Source organism: Centroberyx affinis, unplaced genomic scaffold, assembly GCF_046629955.1.
Source record: "Centroberyx affinis isolate AG114_WGS23_722 - 3 ecotype Tasmania unplaced genomic scaffold, CSIRO-AGI_Caff_v1 ptg000842l_1, whole genome shotgun sequence".
Lineage (NCBI taxonomy): Eukaryota > Metazoa > Chordata > Actinopteri > Beryciformes > Berycidae > Centroberyx > Centroberyx affinis.
In genome coordinates, this window is record NW_027279438.1 from 19,279 (window position 1) to 46,742 (window position 27,464).

At 44.5% G+C, this 27,464-nt stretch overlaps 1 protein-coding gene across 7 annotated transcripts in view; it reads left to right on the forward strand.

Annotated features, from left to right (window-relative positions):
• Positions 1-27,464, forward strand: part of etv4 (ETS variant transcription factor 4) — a 29,783-nt gene that overhangs the window by 1,521 nt on the left and 798 nt on the right. The window contains exons 4-13 of one of the 7 annotated variants that reach the window (XM_071520997.1): positions 4,847-4,900; positions 17,311-17,440; positions 18,021-18,203; positions 18,857-18,984; positions 19,018-19,141; positions 19,226-19,299; positions 22,813-22,881; positions 23,700-23,747; positions 25,149-25,321; positions 27,152-27,253. In XM_071520997.1, the coding sequence (XP_071377098.1) occupies positions 4,847-4,900; positions 17,311-17,440; positions 18,021-18,203; positions 18,857-18,984; positions 19,018-19,141; positions 19,226-19,299; positions 22,813-22,881; positions 23,700-23,747; positions 25,149-25,321; positions 27,152-27,253 (1,085 nt within the window). Of the gene's footprint in view, positions 1-4,846; positions 4,901-17,310; positions 17,441-18,020; positions 18,204-18,856; positions 19,300-22,812; positions 22,882-23,699; positions 23,748-25,148; positions 25,322-27,151; positions 27,254-27,464 lie in introns of all 7 variants that reach the window. The other 6 variants (XM_071520998.1, XM_071520999.1, XM_071520995.1 and 3 more) reach the window with 6 other exon arrangements.

Here is a 27,464-nt window from a genome sequence, read left to right on the forward strand (position 1 = left end):
CTTTGAACCAGACATGGAGAAATTCCTTTGCCAAAGCGTCTACGCAGCATTTTAACATGGTTTCAGAATGCTCAGATTTCCTAGTTTTTTTATGTAACAGATTTAGAACATTATTCTGTATTAAAGCATTGGATGCAAATCCACTGCCGAGTGCAGCAGTCCTCTGGTAAAAAGATGACCTCCTAGGTTTAGGAGGGTTGAAGCTGCTGTAAAGAGTCTCATTGGGAGCCAAAACTTTCTGATGCAACACACATGCTCTTAAACTATACAACAGCAAAAAAGAGAGAAAAAAAAATGTCCAGCTAGAGAGAACACAGACGGGACATTATTAGCTTTGAGCATGTCCTATTTTGGCCGTGTTGGCATGTAGTGAGCGTGCCAGCCAGCGGCCAATGCAAACAAACAGGGTATTTGGCTTGTGTCACTCAAAGGCACATAGCGATGAAATGGAGCCCAGTCGGAGGCAATTGTCAGCTAGTAGACTTTATAAGTACAATGATGACGTGAACACTAATAGAGCAATTATATGTCAGGACGGGACAACAACACCGAGGCATGAGTCATTAGGCCTGTTTGGTAATGTTTGCTAAATCCGGAGCCGAGCAGAGTCAGGACAGTAGGCCAATATGTGCTGGAAACTGCAAGCAAAAACAACTGCACCATAAGGTGTGAATTTGTTGTGTCAGTTGGTTTGATGTCCTTTGGTGTGGAGGATTAAAGGGCAAAGTTCCTCAGTTTTGACATTTTGTGAACTGTATTGAGCTGATAAGTCTTGTTTTGGTTGTGGAAAAAATGTCTTTATATATTCCATGTAAATATTCCCAGTGCTGTTTTCATGCAGTGAGAAAATAGGTGTACAGAGTATGGGTGTTACCCTGTGCCACAGAGCTGTTGTTATGGGAAAAGGGCATTTCATAATATTTCTGAGCATGAGAAATTGCTTATGTCACCTTAACTTATGTAACCTTAACACTGTTTAATTTGTTGTGGCCCAGATTTCACACAGGGTCCTAGTATTGACTCGGAGTGATCTATAAAGCAGGTCAACTAACCAGGGAAGTCAAGCAGATGCAGTCAGACACATTGAGGAAGCGGCAGCGCCTGCTTGAGTTGAGCAAGACATTTAAATACAGCCTACTCCCTGGACAGCTACTGTTTATGGTGCGAGGCAAACAATGCTGTATCCACCTCAGGTTTCTCACCTTTTCTCATGCAGTGTCAAACCAGCAAGTTCACTTCACACCAGCGTCTCTCAGACAAAGGCAGAGCCAATACCAATAAAACTGGCAACAATGGGACTCGCTTCAAAGTCTGATCCATTGAATGCCATTTACTTGTATTCACAGATTCGGCTATACACGCCACCCTTTAGACGGGACAGTAAGTGATCTGCTGCATTTACAAATTGGGTGGCAGCGTAATGTTGAGTCGTAGAGAGCGAGCAAGTAAGAAAAAAAAAAAAAAGAAGTCTGGAAGATGGAAGTGTAACTTTATCAAAGTGTTATTTAACCCTAAGTACTGGCTTGTTTTTCAGCTTCCCTGGCTAAGACCTCTCCTTTCCTGTTGCATTAATTAAAGACCTTATCATGACTGATTGCAGTTGTGAGGGATTCACCAAGATTGTAAAAACTGGGTAGCTGGAGGGAGTTTTTTTTTTTTGCCAAAAGAGAGCGGAAGAGAGAGAGAGAGGGAGAGAGAGAGAGAGACTGAATGGCGAGAGTTCAGGAGCTTGTCACATCTTGTCTCATTGGCTTTTAGGTTTATATGACTGAGGTTGCCTGGCTCCGCCCAGGATCTCCCACTGAGAGAAAAAAAGTCATTCAAGGTGCCTGGAAGCAAAGAGGGGAACATGCGTCTGCGCTCGTATAAACGCACTTTCCTTCTTGTGCTGACTTGCATCTCAAAGCCCCTGACGAGGTGTTCCGGGAAACAAATCAGATACACATGCATGCGCACATAGACAAGTGCCCAATCACACACACACACAACACAACACACACAAAACAACACAACACAACACAACACAACACAACACAACACAACACAACACACACACACATAAACACACGATGAGGCCACGTAGACATGCATATAACAGGAACATACACAGACAAGCATACAGACACATTAATACACATGCATGTATACAGGCATACACACACACACACAGACACACACACACTCCTAGGCACCAGGGTTGTGATCTTGTCTGACGCTCAGACATCCTCAATGTTTTTTTTTCTTTGTTTTTCTGAGTGAGGTCCAGCATGTTCCATTTTAGACATGTTGAAACTAGTGGAAATGATTGATTGTTTGATCTGGAGGACTAAATATTGGCCTCTGCTCTGTCTCATAAAGCAGCTTTATTCTTCTCCTTGGGGGCAAAAGACTGAAAAGTTAAAAGGGGGTAATAATATTACTGTATAGTAAGCCACAGGATGCGGCATTATATAAGAAATCAATGTCATTTATCTGAACATGCTCCAAAACGCCGTCATCCGGTTTCCTCTGCACAGGAAGGAGGAGCACGACTACAAGAAAGAAAGTGGATTTGAATTTCTTATTTCCTCTTTTCTCCCTCTCTTTCTCTCTCACTCTCTCTCCGTTTCGGTTTCCGTGCTGTGTTTCATTGAAACCATGGGTGAAGTGAGAGAGGTTGAATGCCGGGCTAGACGTTGGGTCTTTTGCTTGGCTGGGTGAGGTCACTGTCACAGGCCATGGCACATGGTCACTGTGGGCTCTGTGAACTTTCCACTTTTAGAGAAAAATACAGAAGTACTGTCCTGCAAGGAAGTTATCTTGCTTATGCCTCAGTTTTGATTTGAATGATACAGAAAATAGCTTTGGTGTCATCACCTCAGAGCTGGCATCACAAAATCATAGTGAGCTAAGGATGCTGTGGGGATACGTGTACCCGCGATGTGATGCCATTTTGTTTTTGTTGGCCATTATGGCCCAGATTGGGTCCATGATATTTAATGATAGCCATCAACTTTTCCCCACCAGTTAGCTTGTACCATGACGTAAGTGTGAGTCCCAAGCTATGGAAACACTTTAGAAAACCCAGAAACTCTTGTGGAGCTGGAGCGGTGCCAGATGAAAAGGTTGCTAGCCCTGGCTCCGCTCTAGGTTTAGGGTTTGGCCATTAATCCGTGGATAGTGAATCAAATGCCAGTGCTCTCATGGCTCAATGGGTGAATTTGACCCCTTCACCCCTATTGGGGCGTTGGCAGTCGAATGATGGGGCTTTTCTAACCTGTTTGTGTGACTCAAAATCCAAAGCTCCAAAGGACAATTGTGAATGGGTTTGGATTCCTACAATAAGAACCATACAATAGTGTCTGTCTAGCTCCACTGCACCTGGGCTTGGCATCACTGACTGCGCTAATTCAGTTAGGGCCTAAATGAGCCTCATTATGAGAGAATGCCTAATCAGGACCATTGATACTTTGGGAAATTGTATATCTACTGCAAACCACTAAGTAATTGTATCTCAGATCAAGGTAATGCATGTACACATACTATATCTGTATATTGACTTATCTATTTTTAAAAATCAGTATTTACTGTAAGCTGGCTGTATATTGTTTCTGAGTGACATACACTGAGTAATGGCAATGCTAATATCATGCATCAGAGTGTTGAAACCAATATAGGTTGATATATGAACTGTGTCTACAGTTACTACTTAAGAAGAGAAGTAGTAAGATCACATCTTTGCTCCGTGATTAAGTGCTGCTGTAGAAAACACATCATTAATTTACTATAGATAATGGCCATGTGACAAAAAGATCTAAGAAGTGCTTTAACCTTAACTTGCTCTTGTTTCACCCCCACTTCTCCTCTCGCCTTTGGTCTGTGGTTTCCTTGTTCTCTAGCCGCTTCTAGTTTGACCTTAAGAGCGATTCCTCAAAGCCATCTAAACAGGTGATGAATTCCAGAGCACTTCTAGATTGTTAGAGAAAGTCTTGTACGACTTCAGATCGGGACAGAGACAAGTTGCAACAATGTACTGGTCACACCACTTGACGGATTTCCTCACTCGTTTAGCCAGAACAGCTTGTTTAGTCTGCCTCGGTGTCTACGTTGGAAATAGATGCAAAGTAGTAAACAGCTAGTTTTACAGACTTACATTTTTCCAAAATGGTCACAGTTCAGGTCAGTGTAAAGATGTCTGACTGGTTTGGGTAGAATGGTTAGACGTGAGTGTCAGGCATTGGATGCGTATTGGAGGAAGGGGAAAGGTGACTTTACCTCTCTATTGATCCACCATCAGCTTGGTTCAATAGTTAGTCTGTATGAGTGACAGTAACTCTGTCCAGCGTGACTCTTACTGCACACTTACACGCATCAACTCGGACCACTGGTCATGATCCTGAACCAGTATTTACTGCTCTGATCAACCTATAGTCTGCTTGGTAAATTTACCATTGCTACATAAGAACTTTCATACTGAAACTGTAAATATTTATGTGCAAGTAAAAGTTGGATTTTATCTTTATGGTTATGGCCAACGTGGCTGCTTTTCATTGGCTGAAATCTGTAAGCTGAAGTCAAAGGTCAGCATTACCAAGAGATGTTCAATTCTACATGAAACAAGGCTGGCAGGCATCTGTGTTGCCATTCAGGAGCTCCACGCTCCTCTTGACTCTGGTGCATTGATCTGTGGATAAGAAAAGTGCTGGCATACTGCAAAAGTTGGGAGGTGAAGGTCGCTTAGAGTGAGGCACGGCTCAGCCATGACTCGGGTTTCAAGCCCAAGGAAGAAAGAGAGAGAGACAGAGAGGCTTGGTCTAAAATCTAATGGCTAAATAATGATTGCTCTTTTTTTCTCTTCTAATTTCAGCTCAGGTTCCTGACAGCGACGAGCAGTTTGTTCCTGACTTCCATTCTGAGAACTGTGAGTACCCCACTCAATTTTGGTGTTCCCTCTACGGATTTTATATCTGTGTGTGTGTGTGTGTGTGTGTGTGTACTTGTGTGTGAGTTTTGTTTATGCCTGTGTCTGTCAATGGGTGGCTTTAGACATAAAAAAATGATTTTCTGACCATATGTTGCACAGATTAGATTTATTTCATTGCTGTATAATCTCAGATATGCCATGCCACATGCAGAGAATCAGATCTGGCCTGTTGGCCTGCTAGTTGAAGTCCAGCCAAAGTATGTGTGTGTGCTTGCCCCAAAGTATGTGCGCTTATGAGAAAGTGAGGGCGAAACCAGCGATATGGGGTCAGATTTGGATTGTGAAACTGCCAGAGGCTTGGGTGGGGATACTGTAACTTGCTGATGTTACAGTAATCTCTTTGGGAGACAAAGCCTTGCAGAGACACAAGGCCTAATGACCCAGTCAACATGAAGTGAATTTGGATGCCAGCATTGTACACCACCGCCGTGCATTTGCATGGCTTTGAAAAGCTGAATGGGTACAGCCCAGGAAACCAGTAAAAGATCATTCAGGGCCCAGGTACAAAGATGGCCCTTTGTGCAGATCGGAAGGTGTAAAACGGGAAAGCAAATTCCTGGGCCGCACAACTGAGCGGCTGCCATTTGAATGGGTTTCCCTTTCTCGTTGTGCGTCTTAACAATGGTGATTCAGGATCTGTGTGGGAGTGTGAGTGACGCTCTACAAACATGAGTTTTTCTGCCCCATTCATAAAACGACGGGCTTCTCCTTCCTTAATAATGACACTGACACTGGGATAGTTAACATAGCAACTTAAAGAGAACCTGAAATGCCTCAAGAATAATCTCATCCCGAAAGTAAAACTGACAGCTGTCAAGCCCAGTCAATGGCATTTCCTCCGATTCAAACACGCACCTCTTTTGTGTGTAAACATCGTGTGATTTAACCGGCCCTAAGTCACAACTGGTGAGCCCCGCGGTGACACATGCCCTGTGGAACATTGTCCTTGTCTGTTGGCCAACAATGAGGAGGAGGAAGTGGAGCTGAACCCAGGGGCACGCAGGGGTCATGTCTACTTAACCCCCTGGCCTGTCAGCCAATCAGCTGTCGGGGTTCCGCTAACGGTTGACCCGGGTATGATCTGCAGGGTCAGGGGGGCTTTGGTTTGACGGGCAGCTCACTTATACGCGGTAGAGACACTCCTGCGTTGACAGACAGCGTCCCTGCTGTTCACAGTCAATAGCCACAGAGTCCAGTTGGAGCATCTCTATTCAGCTTCGATTGATGGGAAATTGAAGTTGACAAGCCTCTATAAATATATTCATCTGTGTGTTTGTGGTAGATCCTGTAGGGGGTCTATTAAAGGCGTCAGCGTGGCTTTATAAAAAGGCTTATCTTTTCCCATGCCAAATATAATTCCGTTGACACCCTGAGTGTGTATTGTAGAGCTAAAAACAGGTGAGTCACATGTTTTGGAAACTCCGGCACAGACAAAAAAGCATAAAGCAGAGCCCTAATCCCAGGTGACCAGAATATAATTGAGGCTTGTATTGAAAAGGCGCCCTGGTAAAATTAAACATTGTTGTTTACTGAGTCAGGTTGTTACCTGCATGGGTGTGGTGTTGACGGAGAGGGAAGAGAAGGAGGGAGGGAGGGAGGGAGCGAGGGCAACAGCGCGAGAGAGAGAGAGAGGCAAAAACATCGGGACATGTTGGAATGCTAGATCAAGGAAGAGGAGGGGGCAAAAGGAGGGACAGGGAGACCAACGATTGTGCAATACCTGCACATCTGGTAAATCTATCTCATCTCGTCCATTCTCCCTCGGTTCACAGCTAACGAGCGCGCTCCGTCCGCACGCTGCCATTGAGGGAAGGTTATGTAAACACACAACTTTTATGTGCTTGCTGACCTGCCTGTGTGTGTTTAAAGCTAATTGAGCCATCGGTGATAACAGCGCACCATACTTTTCCCTTGAACTAATGTGATTGACCATGCATGGAAACAAACAGGCTTTAAAAAGAGATGTGGCTTCCATCTCGGGCTCATCGAGAGGAGGGGAGAGGGATATGTTTGATTTTGGGGGCTGACAGCACCTCGGAGGGGGTTAGCCTCGCCTGACGCTAGGTTGTCGGACAGATTCCATTGTCTGTTTTCTGCCTGCAGGGAGGGAACACAGGGAGGTGTCAGTCACATTTTCAGCACACATTTTAAATCTTTTAATGTTCCAAAGTTTTCTAGTTTTAGTGTTAAAAACACCCAAAACATGTTCTAGCATCGTTCACTTGGACAAACTGAATGAAAGGCCTCAGTCGGGACGTTCACTGAGGCACAACTTGCACGGAGAGCCCGTTCTTCTTTGTTCAAGTATGTTGTTTACACTCGGAGCAGCCCGAGAGATGTGACCCATTCATAAATTTTCTTCTCTGCGTAAGAGGAAGTGTGCCTCTCCCTCCCCCCTCTCTCTCTCCCTCCTGCGCTGCTCTCTCCTTAAGTCTTCATTCATAAAAAAGCCCTACAGTACTACAGATCCCCCTCTCTGACGCCCCCTCCTCTCCAAGTGGATACTCCAAACCCCTCCCTCCCTTCCTGTGTCTGTACAAACTAAGCTGAATTTAAAAATCTGGACACCCCCCTTTCCCCTTTCTCTCTCTCTCTCTCTCTCTCTCTCTCTCTCTCTCTCTTTTCACTCTACACATTGAGTGTTCCAAGATGTGAACTAATCCAGCGATTTCTGAGCTGTGTGGGACGATTGTTTAGTTTTGTGCCTTGCAGTAATTATATAGGAAGTTGTGGCTATAGAATGCCATTACAGTGCTTTCAGAGGACAAGTTCAGAGACAGAGACAGAGAGAGAGAGAGAGAGAGAGAGAGAGACAGAGAGAGGGAGAGGGAGAGAGAGAGAAAGAGAGAGAGAGAGAGAGAGAGAGAGAGAGAGAGAGAGAGAGAGAGAGAGGAAAAATACAAAGACACAAAGAGGAAGGTGTGAGACAAATAAAGAAAAATACTTAGAAAGAAAGAAAGACAGAGAGGAAAAAAGAAAGACGGAAAGAAAAAGAAAAAAAGAAAGAAAGAAAGAAAAAGAAAAGAAGGAAAGGTTCCAGTGAGCCAGCTCCGTCCAAATCCTCCCAGCAGTGCGTCTCTCTGGCTGTGAGAGTTCTGCTTTGTCATGGATTCACAGCCTTTCTCTTGTTTGGGTTGTTTTTCTCCCCTGCTCACTTTGGATCAGAACTGGCCCAATCAGGCCCTGTGTGGAGCGCAGGGAGCGGGCGAGCTGAACTCCCTCCCTCCGCCCCGCTCCCCCCTCTCCCCGAAAGAGAAGTATGCAGCTCTGTGTTCTCCACTTTCCAAAATACAGCTGCTATGCAACAAAGTGCGCAAAAAAACAGCCAGGTGCCTGCCAGATATGTGCGGATACCGCTCACTCCGGGGAGGCGAGCCTTCTTCAATGACTGTGTTTGTTGCAGTGTTTGTGCGTCTTCTGCCTGTGTGCTCGCACGGATTTGTGCTTATGAGTAAATGCCTGATTTCTCTTAAGTGAATGGGTGATTTCTCTTGACAGCCACTCATCCACCTACACACACACACACACACTCACATAAACACACTTGTCCTCGTGTGCAGACACACACACAGACACACACCTTCCACACACACAAACTTCAGCCCCGCGGTTTTATGAATGGGCTGGTTGTGAGAGACTGGCTGAGGCAGCACATTGAGTCAAGGGGAGTGAACCTCCATTCATGAAACGGGGGGGACGTTATTCTACCACTAACAACACCTAAGAGAGGAACTGGCCTATTTCTCTGTCAGTCTTCACCTGACAGCAGAATTATATAGAATTCACTTGAGTCCTTTTTTTTCCTGGATTTTAGCTTTTTTGGAGCACACAATTCCCATTTTTTTCTGATGAAGAAGCTATTTCCCTTCTTTGGTGTAGTCCAGAATAAAGGATTTGAAAAAAAAGACATTGCAAATGTTTGAAAAAAAGTTATTGCTAGTTTATGACATTATTTAGTCGTCTGCCGATCGAATTCAATGAAAGTGGCTTTGTAAAGGCCAGGCGCGTAGTGTAATAGGCGTTTAACAGCTTCCAGTGGGGAAGTAAAAGCAGTACTTCTCCGTGTTGATTCAGAACAGTCCTGTCAAAGCCAGGGGGCCGCAGGGATTTGAGCCAGGCAGCGCAGCCGAGTGTCAGCAGCATAGCTTTGTGAATGGACGGCAGTGTGTGTTTTATTACAGGAGAGAGGGGAGGTGTGTGTGTGTGTGTGTGTGTGTGTGCCTGTGTGTGAGGAAGAGAGAGAGAGAGAGTGTGCCTGTGTATCTCACTGTGTATGTTCATATGCGTGCCTGTGCATCTGTATGTCTGCGTTGATGTGTAACTGTATGCCTGTGTGTATTCCTATGTGTGTGTGTGTATGCCTACATGTGTTTGTGTGTGTGTGTGTGTGTGTGCGCGCGCGCATGTACTCCAGAGGGACGGCTGCGCTTTAACGTTCGCTGCAGCTGGAATGTTTTCTCTTTCGAAAGCGAGCACCAACCGAGGGGGAACAGATGCAGTAAAGCAGAAGGAGCGGGGCCCTAAAAATAACAGTAGTTGGACTTGAAGCGATCACCAATAAGACACTGGGAGTGTGTCAAACAACACACACACACACACACTGTGAAGTCCATTTTGAACACAGTGCCTGTTAGGGCTGTTTTTGCTATTTTCTTGGCTGACAGTCATACTTGGATCTCACTGTGTTTACCGTATTCATACGCCTGGCATGACTACCAGTTCATATGGTAGACAGTCCACACACACACACACACACAAAACACGTGAGTGGAGGAGGTGGTTGCAGGCTGCATCTATAGTAAGTTGCTGACACAGGCCAGTAGGTGTGTAGAGTGAGTTGAGAGCCAGCGTATGGCAGTATCGATCCTCACCGATCCAGGAGAGGAGTAGGAGGAGATGGAGGGGGGGTGATGGATGGATAGATAAAGGTAAAACAGAGATAAATCAGGATGAAGGGAGATAGGGAAAGGAGAGGGGTAATAGGGGGTCAAACGTGCCTCGGAGCATTACGATCGAGATCCCAATCGAGAGATTGAGAGAGAGAGAGAGAGCGAAAGGAGAAGAAGAAGAGAGAGATCGCGAGGAGAGATTGGACGAGCAGGAAGAACTGTGGATGTGGCATGTGCTCCGATAATTTAGAGCAAGGTGTCCCAGCCTTTCTGTTTTGTATGTGTTATCTCACTCTGATAAGGCAGATTCCTCCCTCTAAACACACACACGGGCATGCATTCACACACAAACACATATGCACATGGAGCCACATGCAAGTCTACACACATGCACACACACACAAACTCTCCCCCTCCCTCACTTCCATGATACCCTGGTGGGCAGTGGGAGCTCATTATATCATTTCAGTAACAGTGTGGGGGTGGATCGATTGCTACATTAAACATTAAGAGGGGACAGCTATATTGGGGGCCGAGGGATTGTGAGTGAGGAGTCAATATTGTGCCAGATTAATTACATCCCCCCTTCGCCTGCGAAGGGACGCCCCTCTCGCTGCACATGTCCCGGGACAGGGATGTATTGTATCGGGTCCACTAAACAGCAATGGGCCAGTGAGATTTATGATTGGTCAATGGCCATTTATAAAAAGCCAATGCGGCACAATTGGAAGTGAAGTGGACAATGGGGAAAACGTGCGAGATCAGAACGTTTACCGATCACGTTGTGGATCCCTTGTTGTTACCAAGGATGTGGCCCATGTGAAGTTTGACATTTTGGGTGTTCTTTTTCCTTCACAATTTCATGCTTTTGCAACACACACAGCACCCATTCATTTACAGTGGGAGATTTCTGTTTCCCCATTACTTCCAGTGTTTTTCTGTGTTCTCCCCAATCGCATCCTTGCTTAGGCTGAATATCTATCTCTTGTGAATAGCAGAAAGTAGGAATTTACAATACTCTAACAGGAGTTAAAGGGAATACTAGATTCTTTGTCCATGACTGATATCCCGTGATAGTAATACTGATCAATATTAGGTTGATTCATTGAGAAGATTCAAGAAGGGCAGGAATCATTCTGAGGAAAGAGCTGACATTGCTTATTCAGACACTCCTCCCAGGCTTGACCACAGGACATCACACAGACACACAGGCACCCAAGCACACTCACAGACACACACACACACACAAGTACACACTAAGGTCATTCCCGCTTACAGCTGACAAGATCATTCCCACCAGTTCACAAGAATGCTGTGATATCTCCAGTTTGAAAAGAGAAGTGAAACTCTGATATTTGCGAAATTCACGGCGCTAGTGCTTTCACATGATGGGTGTCATTCAAATCCACATCCTGTTAGCCAACACAACAAAAGATACCCCGGAACATTTTAACGGCCTACAAAACTCCCAGTTGTGAAAGGGCCACGTTGCTCTCCCGACCAATCATCTTCCCCCGTTGATACCACTGTACTTTCCATCAATCTCGTTGGGCTTGTTTGGCAGGTATCTGACAACAATTCTTTAAATATTCAAGGAGGCCGAACCATTATCAGATGAGAGAGGACGACCTGTAAATCAGATAGAGCAGAGACTAATGGATCCAACGCTCCTGGGCTCCCTGAGCAGATAGATACTGAAGCCACTCTTGGGCCTGTTGGCTCTCAGAGATGAGGACGAGCTTGTCAGTGCTGGCCAGGCTGCTTGTCTCTCTCTCTCTTTCTCTCTCTCTCTCTCTCTCTCTCTCTCTCTCTCTCTCTCTCTCTCTGTCTTCCTGATTGTGCAGTGACCTGAGAAGCACACACACATGTCCAGCACATGTTTCCACGCACCAGTGGAATGACTGGATAGTCTCTCCAGTCGAAATGGTCTGGATTATATTGTATCGCCTCGCTTCCCTTCCTTTTCCCTCTCTCTCTCTCCCTCTCTCTTTCTCTCTCTCTCTCTCTCTCTCTCTCTCTCTCCCCCTCTCTCACTCTCTCTTTCGCTCGCTCGCTCGCTCTGAGAATTTTTCCACTGAACTATTGGATGTGCCTTCAGTGTTAAGTTCAGCATATTTGATACTGTGGTGTCAGCTTTTCATTTTCATCTAAATGTTTAGTCAAACATATAAAGTAAAGCTTAGATGTAATAGAAACGGCACCCAACCCTTGTCCGTGGAAGCAAAACATACCACCACACGCAGTGCTTTAAAATTACCATTAAAGTATAGGTTACATCTAACTTATGAACCGTGTGTTGACAGTCCAATACTTCTAAATTACACTGTTGCTTTTCCCTATTACGCCTCCCTCTCACCACAGTGGAGCCATGCATTCAGCTGAGCGAGTAATGTTATTTGCAACCCATCTGAATCAATAACTTCCTTTTTAACCTTTAAAGCCATTGTGACATAATTGGCATCCTTGTTGTTTTTATTGATCCGTCACCACATAAGAGATGTGGGGGGAGTGGGGGGAACCAGGTGTTGCCTATCAGATAGACCGGGAGTATAGTACACCGAGCCCACGTGCCGCATGCACCGCACATGCACTAATCATGGAGGATACGAACCAGACCCCCAAATAGCCCTAGAGATAGTTCCCCGAAGAGTACCACTTGAATCCGATTTGTATGATTCGACCCATTAACGGTGGATTTACGTTACGTTCACGTGTCGTCCGGTTTAGCTAGTTTCATTCACCCTATTTGACACTGGGGCCGATGTCCAACCAGCCAGAATGATGAGTTACTGCGAGCGAGGCTGTCGTGTGCTGCAGACTTCCAGAGGCTTAAGACTTGGCCAAGTCACAGATAAACATCCAATGTAAGACTCTCCAGATCCACTCCTGACTTCAGATTGGATTTCCCTACACCAGGGCCTTTAATGGTAGGAAATACTCTGTCTAAAATAAGATGGGGAGTTCATAGCAGGGTCTCTTCAGCTGCCTGAAATGGCCCATGCGCAGGTGATATGTAAAATGTTTTGATTGCTGTGCATTAAGTATAATCCTGTGAATTCCTCTCTCTTTCATTATGGATCTAGACACTTATCAAAGGTTACAAAATATCAAATGAACAATCAATTATATTAATTAAAATCATACACTACCAGTCAAAAGTTTGGACACATCTGATTGAATGTACTATGTTTTTCATTATCTTAAAGCCATTTTGATCTAAAGGCTTATGCTTAAATGCTTGAAATTTGTTTATAGACAAATATAAATAGTGAAGTCGATGCCCATATGAATTTCTTTCCAAGGGCAGAGTGGCTACTTTAAAGAATCTAAAATATAAGATAGTTTTGACACTTTTTTGGTCGCTGCATAATTCCATTTGTGTTGCCTCATAGTTTTGATGTCTTTACTATTATTCTAAAATGTGAAAAATAGTAAAAAAAAAAAAATGCATGTGTCCAAACTGTTGACTGGTAGTGTATGTTCTAATGATGCAGTGGATCATTGTTCTTCCTATTATGTGCCTACTGAGTTTTTCACAGCATAGTCAGCATGCTGTATCAGTGTAGCAGCGTATCTCTCTGTCAGAGCTGTTTGTGTTCTTTAGCTTCGGACGAGGATCCCGCAGGAGTCCTATAGTGTTTTCGTACGAGTTCCCACTACCTCCATATGGCCCAGCTGAGGAGCCCATTGTGTAGAGAAGAGGTGGGGGGGGGGGGGTGTTGCAGGGTGCCATCCTTGCTCCTGGGATTTGTTTGTGGTGGGTGTCTGTTGAATAGGCCCCCCCTATGTAATGATCCCTCAACTTCCTAAAGCACTCAGCCATGACCATCACCTTTCACCCCGCATCCTCCCCCTCTAAGCGCCACAATTTACATATGTAAAAGTCCATCTCCACCCTGCCTTTAGCTGGGGGTCATCTCTCTATAGACGGCGCTCAGAATAGGGTGTGAATGGGAGACGGCAAAGAATACCACAAAATAAGGAAGGAGGAGATAAGACAAGTTTGTCTGTGAGTGAGGAAAAACCCTCTGACCTTATCAGTTTAGGATGTGCTAAGAATCCGCCATGGTCCACCCAACGCCCCGGGAGAATATACAGAAATCGCACCCACAGGAGCGTACATGCCCGAACACACACACATGCAAGCAGGCAGTCATAGGCACATGCAAATGCATACGTATACACACTCACACATACACACTCACACACATACACATTCACCAAACTTCTGTGTTATCTCAGAATTGTCTGCTTTAAATTGCAATGGCTAATGTGTACTGTATCTGTCTTTGACGGTCTAAACACCTTTCAGGGCCATCGTGCTCTGTGTTTAAGTTCATGAACCCACCTTCCCCTTCTATGTAGAAAAGAAACTATGAAATATGAGGATCTCTGTGAAAGGGTGATGTAACATTTAACAAAGCTGTTGGAGGATGAAACCAGAGCCTGAGAACCGGGGTCATATTGCCCCAAATAAAACCAGGAGAGGGGAGAGAGAGGGGAACGTGAAGATCATAACTCTCCCTGGCTCTATTTACAAGACTGCCACTAGCTTATAAACTTTAGCAGCAAATTTGACATCATTTGGACTGGGAGATTTACTGCAGTACTCCGGAGAGTCTGAAATAGTTGCTGGAAGCCAGAGTTTGTTTTGATTTATAGACTGATCTTGGAATCGGAACGGATCTTAGATTCATTCTCAAAATGTGTTTGCAAAATTTGATTAGTTATCAAAATATGAAGCGATCATACTCATTCATACTCTGCACATGTTTCCAGCAGGATCAAAGTATGTTGAATATTTCAATTTTCTGCATGGTTCTTTGATCCTTGGCTTTATAAATCAGTGTATTCTTTGTCAGGGCATTCGTTAACAGGGACATCAGCCAACTCCATCTAATTGGAAGAGCATGCTGGGCAACAGGCAACAACCCCAATCACAAACATGCACACACACACACACACACACACACTGACACGTACACACACACATACACACAAAGCTGTCCCGTGCTCATTTACCAGATTAATTAATATGCTAGAGAGGTCACACACACTGTTTCACACAAATGGCATACACACTCACACACACACACGCACACACACACACACACAGACACCTCCATATACAGCTGACGCCATTCCCAGGCCGGAGTGTTTGAAATGGAACATCCTCATAAACCGAGGGCCACATCAAGGGCGATATTCCTGCCAGTCGCATTAGTGGCTCCACTTGGCCGCATTGTGAGTGGACTTGTGTACACACACCGCGGATTGTTTGCAGTTCATGACCACGGCAGAGAAAGGGGAGAATGTCAATAGACAAACACACTAGTATTATTAGAGAGCCAGTCATGTGCCACCCTCTGTGTATGAGCAGACGAGCTGTCGGAGACTTAGAGGAGGCTGGAATCCCATTGTGTCTGTCTGGGAAATCTGGGTAAATGCTCTCTAATCCCGTTGATCCTCCGCTAAAGCCAACACTTCCTCACCTGCCTGCCTGCCATGGGAGAGTGAGTAGAGACCAAAAATAGGAAGGTTATGATGATGAGCGGCACTGTTTGATTTTTTTAGACTCTGTTTACCACTTGATATATTTTTCGTTTGTCACTCGAAGGCAAACACAAATGAAGTGAAACACACAAATATACAAGTGACTGTTAACATCTGGATAAGAACTGGAAAGAATGTTTGAATATAAACTGTGTATGCTGTTATAACTGAGGTGTGAAAAATTGTTTAAAAATCTGTACCTGTTCCTGCCTGTACTTCATTCTTTCTTTCAGCTTTAGAGCATTTTATTTTTTTAGCGCACGTAACTGTAGGAGTTTTGTGAATGATCACCCACTAAATCTGTTTGCTCAGGGGAGACTCATAGTCACCACTGCCTCCTCACTCTCATTTTGAATACAAAATTGTACTTGTAATACATCTAAAAAGAAGAAAAACTAAACTCTGGTAATACTATTTCATTCAGTTTTTATTTCATGCCGATGACAGTTTTCAAGAAGTCTTCACAGTTATCATTATTAAGAGCTGGGGGGGGAATCCTGACTGGGCGATAGTGACAGCAGATCCCCATGGCAGCTACTGTTGGAGGTTGACTGCTCCCGAAATTCTTTAGAGGCGTGCATTTTAAAAAGTCAAAACGTTCTATCAAAGTGAAATGTCACTTTAATCTGTTCTCACTCTTTGTTCACTCTCTAGCCGTGTCTCCTCCCTCATTTTTTCACTTCCTTTCTCTCGCCTTAGTGGAACAGTCGTCTCAGGCCTTATACAGCCAGCCAGCCAGCCAGCCGCTACATTTTTTCTCCTCCTTTTTTGTGAATGGGCCACAGTATGTAATTACCTGGGCTCAGCTTTCAGTGTGGCCTGTTCTGTCAGCTCCACACCCACTGCATACACACAGACACGCACACACACACACAGAGACACACACATTTGTACGCACACACAGATAGAGAGACACACCGAGATTGCTAACACACACATACGCAGTCTCACACATGCACACACGCACACATAAACACAGGCCTCCCCAGCTGGAAGTGCACAGCTGCTGCTGTTTACCCTGTCGGGACCAGAAAAACATCCTGTACAGTACTCCGGGTGAAAACCTCCCCTCACATAATAAACACAAGCCCTCGGCACAGTTTGAAGCTCCACTTTGGGTGGTTTCTGTGGCCTTCAAGGCAAAGGTCCCCTCCAGCAGTCCGGCTTGATAGACAGTTCAATGCGTTAGGTAGAGTTTGCAAATTTGGGGGGGGGGGGGGGAGAAAGAGTGGATGCCTTTGGAGAAAGATCAAACGACAAAAATGCAGCTAAGCATTTTAGACTTTGAGGAGATACAGATTACCTGGCATTATCAGACAATCAGACGCTCCTTACTTTTTATGTTCCCCTCTTTACTCAAAGGCAAACAAATCAAACACACAAGTGGCTACTAACATCTGGATACCAATAGGAAAGAATGCTGAGTCACATATACAGTGTATATGCTGTTCTAACAGAGGTGTGACATTGGCTTTCATCAGGTCAGAGACGGCTCTCTGGCCCGTAGAGTTGTTTACGTTTGAGCTTGACTTTGACAGAGGAAGTTTTGGCTGCTGTTGTGTCTGGAAGAGTGAAGAAAAGTGGGCGAGGACACGTTGGGCTTCCAAATGACTGCTGGAATGCAGTCGTGTGTGCATGTGTGTGTGTGCGTTTCTCGGTATGTGTCTGTGTGTGCTGGTGAGTTTATATGTGTCTGTCTGCTTCCCTGTGTTTTCAATTGACAGTCACTTAAGCAATTTGGCTGGCACGTAAAAGAGATTCCTGTGCAGACAGAAGTATTTGCTTTTGCCTTTAAGCTTAACGACAGTAGTATCAGGGAAGGGGCGGATAAAAAAAAAAAGAATACACAAACCCTGCTGTGTGTGCCAACCAACATCTCTGTTTCTGCTCACTGTCTCTTTGTAGCGGTGGCATTTCACAGCCCGCCGGTCACTATCAAGAAGGAGCCCCAGAGCCCGGGCTCCGACCCCAGCCAGTCCTGTAGCCACAAGCAGAGCTTCAGCTACCCCAATGGAGAGCAGTGCCTTTATGCCAGGTACCTTCAATATCTTCTGATGGAAGTGCTAATATATATATCATTTGGTGCATGCTTTCATTTGAAGTGCCTTACAGTCCCCAAACACTTGCCAATTGACAATGTCCAGCCAAAAACTATGTGGTAAATTGGTTAGGGTGGAAGGTATATAGGAGACAAGGATTGCAATTGGGGATCAGGCTTTATGTTTCAGCACCTAGACCTCTTTGTTACAATGCACACATGTTTCTAAGGTTTCTAAGAAGGGGGATGATACACAGGCTAATTTAAGGGGAAGACTAAGGGGAAAATAAATGAAACAATATGTGCTTCGTCCCTTCTCAAATCTCACCCTGACTACAATTATCTTTGTGCAGTGAGATGCAATATAACATTGATGAGAAACTGAGCACTGGTCACCTCTCATGCATAAGTCAGTACAGCTAAAAGACTGACCACACGCTACTGGCCACTACAACCCCCACTACACAGCTCCCATTAGCCCTGGTTGTCGTATTGACTTGTAAAACTAGTGCCACTCCCCAGTGCAACCGTGTTCTAACATGTTTGATACATGTGTGTTTGTGTGGATGTTTTTCAGTGCCTATGAGCAGAAAAGGGCTGCAGGAGGAGCTAAGAGCTCTTGCCCAGGGACCCCCATGTCTCCCATGCAGCAACATTACTCCCCAAAACCTGCCGTGGCCGGACGGCCTGACGCTGGCTACATGAATCCTGCTGCCACCTCCCAGCCACTGCCCAGCCACAACTACCCCATCAACCCCAGGTGACCCACCACAAAATCTTGGCAGGACTTAAGCATGATATTTTTCCATATGTATGATATTTTACATTTACTTTTAAGGAAGTTAGCTGACACTATCCAGAACAACAGTTGGTGAGCAGGTTGGGATTCAGTGTCTTCCTCAATGACATTTCCACAATAGACATGGCAGTTGGTTTTGTGATCAAAATATGAAAATAATTAGTGTTATTGCATTGCAGTGACAGTAAATTTGTTGTATAATTCAGTTTTGATTAACTCAACCCATGAACTGCATTCATACTAATTTCTTTAGCATAATGAATTCTTTGAGCACTGTAAATGGGCAATGCTCCCAGCAAAAGTAACAAAACAAGCCACAGGGTCAAAAATCTATTCATAATTTCGCCTGCCCTCCACAGATGTGCAGAGGTGATGTTATTTTATTTTATTCACACACAGACTCGTATGTAGAATTCACATAGCCCCCTGACCACTGCAGCATTTTTTTGGGTCCCGTGCTGAGTTAGCAATTACAAGAAATTAGAGGAAGAATCTAATATAAAATCAATATGATACAAAATGAACTACCTTGGAGATAAGGTCATGATGGTGTATTTGCATATTATGGATGAACATATGTGAGAGCCTAAAACGAACTCTGCCTCATCTCTCAGCTCCAGGTATCAGGGCACCTCAGCAGACCCCATGTGCCCCCAGTTCCCCCCACCAGGGCAGGCCTTCCAGCGCATGCCGCCTGCCCCAGCTGGACACGCCGGGGGCAGTGGAGCCGGGGGAGGAGGGGGTGGGGGGCCAGGGGGTGGAGGTGGAAGTGGAGGTGGGGGTGGAGGTGGTGGCGGGTATCATCGGCAGCACTCCGACCCCTGCATGCCCTACCTGCAGCAGAGCTTTAAGCAAGAATATCTGGACCCTTTGTATGAGCGGGCGGCTCACATGGCAGGACCGGCGCCTGGGCACGGACCGGGACACGGGCACGGACCTCATCCCCACCCACATCCACACCCGCACCCGCACCCCCATCCACACCCCCATCCACACAGGTTCCCACCAGCCCACATGATGGTCAAGCAGGAGCCCACAGACTACACCTACGATCCTGGTGAGTGACAGAAAACAGCTATAGTGAGAATGGATGATGCAGGAGGAGTCAGTATTTGTAAAATTTGGGGTACATTACATGCACAATTCAAATTTTCAATAAGCCTATAGTGATTTTTTCATGCCCAGTGGGTGAATTATGCTACTACACCCCGATTCACTGGGGTGATAATGCACATTAGCACTGCAGAAAAGAAACCTCATGGAAATTTGTTTGTTTTGGACTGTGATTGAAAGCACAAAGGCATGGAGAAATATGGACTTTCTTTGTCAAGGCAGAATCCATATTTAAATTTTCAAGAGATAGTTTCACTGTCAAGCAATATGTGGTGTGGTGAATTGACAGTAGCTCACTGAGAACTTTATTTCTCAGGTGTTATGTGGCATTGCATTCTGCCTCACAAAAGTCCCTTTGAAGACAAAGCCTCCCCGATGTGCACAGCTAACTTCAGAACAAAATGTCCAAAAGGCAAACACACTTCTTTACTGTATCTACTCCTAGACTCCTACCCTACCCCCTCCCTGCTTCCAAAACTCCTCCTTTCAACTCTCTGACACTTCGCAAAGAAAAGAAAAAACAGTATTTTTTTTCTCTTGCAACTACACTCCTCCCTCCTTCCGTCCCTCCCTCCCTCCCTCCCTCCTCTGGTCTCAGTGAGAGAGAGGCAGAGGAATTTCATTGAGAAAATGGAGGGCACTGGAAAGACTAGAGTCCCTGGTGGAGTGCTCCAGGGTTTCAGGTTGCACCAGCGGCTTCCTTTTTCTGCAGGCAGATGAACTCATAATGGAAAAATGAGCGTGGCCGCAGTAACCCGAACCTCTCACTGGCTGGGCTTTGGAAAGGGGGGGGGGGGGGTGTTGGGTGAAGGGGGGAGGGGGGAGGGGTGGAGAAGAGAGGGGGGTAGAGGGTGGGGTAGCCAGCACAAGCCCTTTAACAACAAGCTCTACCACTAGATAGCACAGCAACCAGCAAAGGAGTGAGAAACATGACACTCTACATGCATTGTGTCCTAATTCACCTGTTATAGCTACTATAGGAGTGACAGTCAACTGAGAGCAGAGATGCTTTTGTTGCAGTTCCCACAGGTCCTACATGCACATTAGTGGAAGGCTACAAAGAATGCCTTCCAGCACTGAAACCAGCATACTTTATGCATAATAAAAACCTGAGGAATAGCGACCTAAATTCTTTTCACTCTTATGTTTTCCATACCCATACCTTCGATCGGGGGACCGGATAGCACTGACAAAGTTGAGCTTTGTGCTTTGAGGAATTGCACAACCTTGAGGAAGAAAGAGAGAAACAACAAAAGGATGTTTGTCTGTGGATAAGTGTGTGTGCTGCTGGGAGGAGGAGAGAGCTGAGGCTGGTGGAGTTTCCTCTGAGGTGTCTCTGATATGAGTTTGGCCAACGGTGGGCCTGATCAGAAATACTATTGCCAAGACCGTAAAGGAAAAGACCAGAGTTTATCATTCCTCTCCGTCATTTCATTGGACAGAGCTCGACTGTCCAATACACCCAGCAGTTCATGAGATCTGTCACTGTGGGTGACAGGAGCCTAAAGGTTGGGGAAGTAGGCTATTTTCTATTTAAATCCATAATTAGGACAAATTTGTCTGGGGAATGGGAATGAATTGCACAAGGTACCCTTGAGCAAGGCACTTTTCACCCAAGTGCTCCCGATGTAGACGACTGCTTGGACTGTGCAACTTTGGAACTGTATATATACAAAGGAGGGTGGGAGAGGAGGGAATAAATAAATAAATAAATGAATAAAAGTTAAAAACTAAATAAAAATAAAAAATCAAAGTCACATGAACTTATGCTGGTCAAAGGATCCCAAGTAGTCTTAAACTCCCATTAAAAATCCCATTAAAAGACATGATTGTAAACCAGAGGTCATAATCCACCAATGCAAACTTTCTTTTAGGAAATAACTTGGATAACTGAATAAATAGCATTTGAATCAATACACCCAGCAGCAAAAACAGGCAGTGCTATTTTTCCATTAATACAGTTTATACAAACAACATTGCTAAGCTTGGCTCCACGGATTGTTTTTTTATTTTCTGTTGATTTATGATGTCATCAGTTCATGGCCCTTTAATTAAAAAGTACCCTGCCCCAAATTATATGGGTCAAGGATAGTATAAAACAGAGGCACACTGAGGGAAATAACTCAAAAATTGAACGACACTGACATTTCCCTTTAACCTTTACAATGTAACCAATAGCAGCCAAATGCCACAAGTGTACAGTCCCGGGGTAGGTGTAGATCTGAGAATGAGAGTCCTAGTTTCACATACAAATTGGCATTCCATCGCTTAATCACTGCTATTGTGTTGCATGAAAGGCACAAAATGGCCATGCCACTCAGCACACAATTGACCCTGGCGCTCTCACACCCAATCTCCCCATCGCTCCCTAGTGGGAACCTGCCATTGCTGGCAGACATATTATTTACAGTGTGATCGAGTGCTGCTGCCCCGGAATGGAGGGCTTGATTTTCCCCAGTGGCATCTTATCACAGCCACAGCACTGCAGCTGCATTCCCCAGGAGTGAGTCACGGCCCGAGCCAGAGGCAAGAGCGCTACACCTTTCAGCTGCTGTGCTCTCGCTTCTCTCGTTCATTCGGTTTACAGACGGCATTCAGATAGACAGACAGACAGACAAATATACTCAGTGACACACCTTTATGTGTATGCACAGACACCCGAAGACAAACACGCACACACACCCACGCACACGGGGTCAGCGGCCAGGAGAAAGAGAGCATAAACTCAAAACAACACACCTCAAATTACACAACTCATTAAAACATGTTACATGTGCTTCACAAGTGTTCCAACTTGCTAAGAATTTTGCTTGAAGGTTTATGAGGGGAATAAAAAATCTATTTCAGTGAATGCAGCTATTGGAGTCAGCCAATGATGTGCCCAGACAAAGCGCAGACACTGTATACTGTACCACTTTTCTGGTCTGGTGAAGGTGCTTGCTCATGGCCTAAAAATACCACCAGAGACAAGACAAGTGATATGATAAATGCAACGTTTGTCCTTGCAGCGCTAGGGGTGATCACACAAAATATTCACATAATACACCCGCTTTCCCAAGTGGATATTGGCTTAGCAAGCAGAGAAAGGGATCCTTGTACAAAATATGCTTTATGTTATGTTTTTTTTATCCACTTGAACATATGGATACATTGTGTGCATTTGTACAAGGTCATTTTCCATTTCTTTTAAACTATTGTGACCGAGCACTAGAAACCTAACCCTAACCATAACCCTAATCATTTTAATTGATGGCTAAACATGGATAAAACATATAATTTTGGCTGCTTCTTTCTTCTTCCAGTGATTAAACATTGTATTTTATCACTTTGCTTCTGTCACTTTGCACTGTGTTATATCACTTAAACTAAACTAAACTAAACTAAACTAAACTAAACTTTTTTTTTTTTAAACTAACTAAATTTTTGACCTGTAGCCATTTGTGTTTCTGTGTTGTAGATGTGCCTGGATGTCCCTCTATGTACCACCACAGCGAGGGCTACCCAACCCCCCAGCACAGCAATGAAGGTAATTACAATAGCTGCATTTCCTTTTTGTTCTTTATTGTAAATATTGTATTGTCTCTGCCAGATTATTATTGTTAATCAGTGTTCATTCTTAATTGATCTACCAGTTTAAATAAAGGTTAAATAAAAAAAAAAAATCTCTGACCACTGACTGTAGAAGGGTTCATAATGATGTCAATGTATTGCAGTTGCATATCCAATCTCCCTCTCTCCCATGCTTTATCTAAATGGAGCCTTCACTGGCTCAAGCTTTGCGGTCATTGGCTAACCGGCCTAGAGTGTCCGTGTTTCCATTGGCTAACCGGCGGTGTGTCTATGTTTCCATTGGCAGAGGCTCCAGCCTCACTCCTGCCTCAAGAATCCCTGAATAAATATTACTCCTGGAAAAAGCACAGTATTTTTCCCTAGCAAAAACGGAAAACAATCCTCCCATTCACTACCATTGTTTGTTGCACCATTTTGGGTAATTCTATTTCTTGTTCACCAATTACGCTTAGCAAATAAGAGCTGTGGAATAACTGTAACTCTTAAATGGCCCAAATAAAAGGGGAGTTATAAGGGTGTTACTCCTGAATTTACAGGTCCTGAAGTCCCTTTCAGATGTTTGCACTATGAAATCCTTTCCCTCTCACTAAAGTGCTCTACTCTACTTGTGTCGAAGTGGATGAGGAGTACACACTTATTGGCTTAATGCTATTCATGGGTGAATACACCCTTGTATTTTGTTGAGATGTTGGCATGGATCCCAACTGAACAACCTAATTGTGGTAAGACCAAGGCCGCTTGAAATTCTAACACAATCCTCTGCTTGTCTTCCAGGCTATCTGTTTGAAAATGACTCCCGCGTGGTTCCAGAGAAGTTCGAAGGTGAGCCGTTACACTCTCACATTCTCAATCAGACCACCGTACAAACATGTGTGCTCATACACACGTGTGCATATAGACAGATGCACGCATGCACTCACACACACACACACACAATTCGTTCACAATCCACTAGGCTAGGTGTCAGTTGGATCGAATGATCAAATGGTTATGGATGACAGCACTTAGGGTATAAGACAGAAACACAACCCTTACACTCACCTAGTTGGCGCTCAGTTTGGGATCCAATCCCTATCACTGACCATCATCTTATATCGGGATCAGAGCTCCTTGTGTATCAGGTAGTGTCACTACACAATAAGTATTAAGGGGTCTTTGTGTAACAGGCAAACTACTGTAGGTAGGAGCTTGGTTTGTGGGTTTGGTTTCTCCACGCACACGATGTAGGGCTCCTGTGTCACGGTGAGAACAGAGACAAGCAGTTTCCCATGGCGTTGTTGGTGTTAGTGATTGATGCTAAAGGAGATTGAGTGGAGAGCCTGAGGGCTTTAGCACTGGTTGAACCAGTGAAGGGTGCAAGTTCACTTAGAGACAACACCAGTAACTTAGCTGAGGTCCTCATGTTCCCACACTTGTGTACAACGTATCCAATAACCAGTAAACAACCAATTCCAAGCACAGAACAGTGTCCATTTACACATTGTTTCACCCATTATTGGTAATCATTCATTTTTCTCATATGCCTGTCAACAACCGGTATGCATCCTTTTCCTGTTCAACATCTACGGATGTGTGCTGTATTACCTTCAAGTGTTTTTTCTTACATTGTTTCTCACGAAGGGCCCAAAATTTTCCCTCAAGGTTGTTCAAATCAGGTTATACAACCTTATCTGTTGCTTTTATACAATGTCACAACTCACTGCAGCCATTTTCAGTGACCTGTCTCTGACCCTGTAAGCATTTGATTTAATGTGATATTTCACTTTGGAAGAAAAATTTTTCACTTTCACAACATCAACATTAGATTATCTGGGGGATCTGCTGTCACCACTGATATTCAGAATTTATTCCCTAGCTGTAATTAGCAAAAATCCGCTCTTACAATTTTTAAACAAGTGCTGACTATGGGTCCTCAAAGCAGCCAGTTTTGGTGGTTGAATCTTCATGATCTGGTAGACTTATACCAACAAATGTAACTAATGATGCGTTTTTAAGTGATAATATGTATTCGCCAACACAATAAAAGCCTTTTAATTTTGAAAGAGAAGAGTGCCTTGGATTTCTCCTTTTTTAGGGTTAGGTATTTACGAAGCTTTATGTGCTTGAATCACATCTTAAGCTCATTAAATGGAGATATTCGATCACACTGGGTGAATACACTTTGACATATGTGAATGTAGCCCATAAGCCCGCTGACCTCTGGTCTCTTTGCTCCCTGTCCAGGTGAGGTGAAGCAGGAGGGGGGTGGTGTGTTTCGCGAGGGCACGCCTTACCAGCGCCGCGGCTCTCTGCAGCTCTGGCAGTTCCTGGTGGCCCTGCTGGACGACCCAGGCAACGCCCACTTCATCGCCTGGACCGGCCGCGGCATGGAGTTCAAACTCATCGAACCCGAAGAGGTAGGCATCAACTTATTTGACTTTTAATTGAGGGTGTGATTTCGTTTAGGGTTCTTTGGACACAACACTGAGGGAAAAAAAAAATAGGAGCGGAGGTGCTCTCTTAAATAATTAATTGATTAATTTATCTTACATAATTAGTATGTGCAAAGGGATGAATAGGTGCAGCATTCTATCCGTTAAAAGCAGATCCTTCATTGTATCATTAGTAATGTGATGTTTCAGCCATAAGGAGCTTGAACAGACACACTCCTGACATTGTAGGAGACACTACATAGAGGCAGGGATGCAACATTAACTTCTGTTGGAGATTCTTGTTTTCCTGCTTTTTTCCCATTTTTTTTCCTGTTGTTTTTTTTGTGTTCTTATCAGTTCCCTGCTCAGTGCTCTTGAACCCCTTAGGAGCATTAAGAGATACACCATAGATCGTTTTTTTAAGCCTTACCCTGTTTACATTAAATCTGCATCAGGCTTCAGTGTGGGGAATTAAAGAGATATCCCATTTAAAATGTGTCAATATTAGTTTTTACCTCATTTTACTGTAGTTCCTTATCCACAAATATTGGAAAAGTGTTGATAGAGATCTCGATGTTAATACAAATCTGATAAGAGCAGCACAGGAATATTACTCGGAATGAATCCATGTAAGCAAATGCTTCTGAGGCGATGCCTAGATTAGAATGATCAGAAGTGAGATTTGGCCACTGTCCTTATAGGTCTATTCTCTGATCCATCCTCCATTAGTCCCCCATTCATTATTCAACACATGAAACGGTAGATTGATACAAAATGAAGGACAAGCGCTATCACCGAATCATCCAACACCCCTCCGCCCCCACCCCTTCTCTCTCACCTCCTCACATTTCTTTGGTCGAGACATTTTTGCGATGTTTAAGTCTGCAACTCGATTGGACATATCAGACAACGTCCATTTAGGTGGGCCATAATACAGATAGGCCAACTGTCTTTTCCATTATCTTTTTACTGTACATTAAAAATGAATGAGGCAAGAGTTTTACAAGAGCAATTAGGGCTGAGAGCACACTCAAAGATCAAACAGAGCTGCTGGCTGGACGGCCACTGTGGGATACAACCCGTCTCCTCCTGAGTCATGAGTCTCTCTGAGTATCTCCCCTCCCCCATTTCACTCTAGTATCTGAGATGTTTGTCAACATAAAGCTCATTCACAACCCCTAAATAATGATTTACTTCCCCGTGCCTGTTTGGGATTGTGAGACGCTCCTTTGGTATCAGAATTAGTGGCCCCTTGTCAGCTGGGAGTTCAACTCAGGGTTGACTGTATTTCATGGCCTGCCTATGACAACCAGCCACCGACTCTTATTTCACTGCGCACATTGTGGGACTTTGGTTGCATTCAAGTGGTAATGGGTTACATAAAAAGGAAGTGAATCCACATGTGGGGACTCGCCCAGCTCTTGGCAATGTTGACCCGCTGAGTTAAAGAGAGGAAGCATTTAACTTGTCACTGAGGCCCCCTAGTGGTTCGAGTATGGAGTTACAAATTATGATTGTGGTTCAATGATTGGTTAGGAATATGAACTTTGTAAAGAAAACAAATGGAAAAAAAATAACGCAGACCCTAATTATTCTCATCTGTCGACGTGTCATTTGAAAGAAAGCCTCATTCTTCAGCTCTTCTAAACAATGCAAATAGCCATGTAGTCACCCGTGAAGGACCCTGGCCCAAGTCACCAGAGCTGAACCATCCCAGATGCGTAACCACATCTCCTCCCTTTATCCTCCTCCCCTGCCATTCCCTTTCTACCTCCCTCCCTGCTTTTCCTCCTCCCTCATTCTGCCTCTCCTCAGGTTGCCAGGCTGTGGGGCATGCAGAAGAACCGTCCAGCCATGAACTACGACAAGCTCAGCCGCTCTCTGCGCTACTACTACGAGAAGGGAATCATGCAGAAGGTACAAAGCACATTCTAGTCATATTCCAGAAATCATATTCAAGAAAAACATTAAAGGCACTCTCCTCTGTATAAAGCCTGTATTATTCTTGGCTATTTCATGTTAAAATGTGAAACATACAGGAGCTCTGCCTTTACTGCCCCCAAAACTTGAGAATGGGGTGTTTTTCCTTCTATATCATGCACCTGATCCAGATTTTTGTATGTACTTA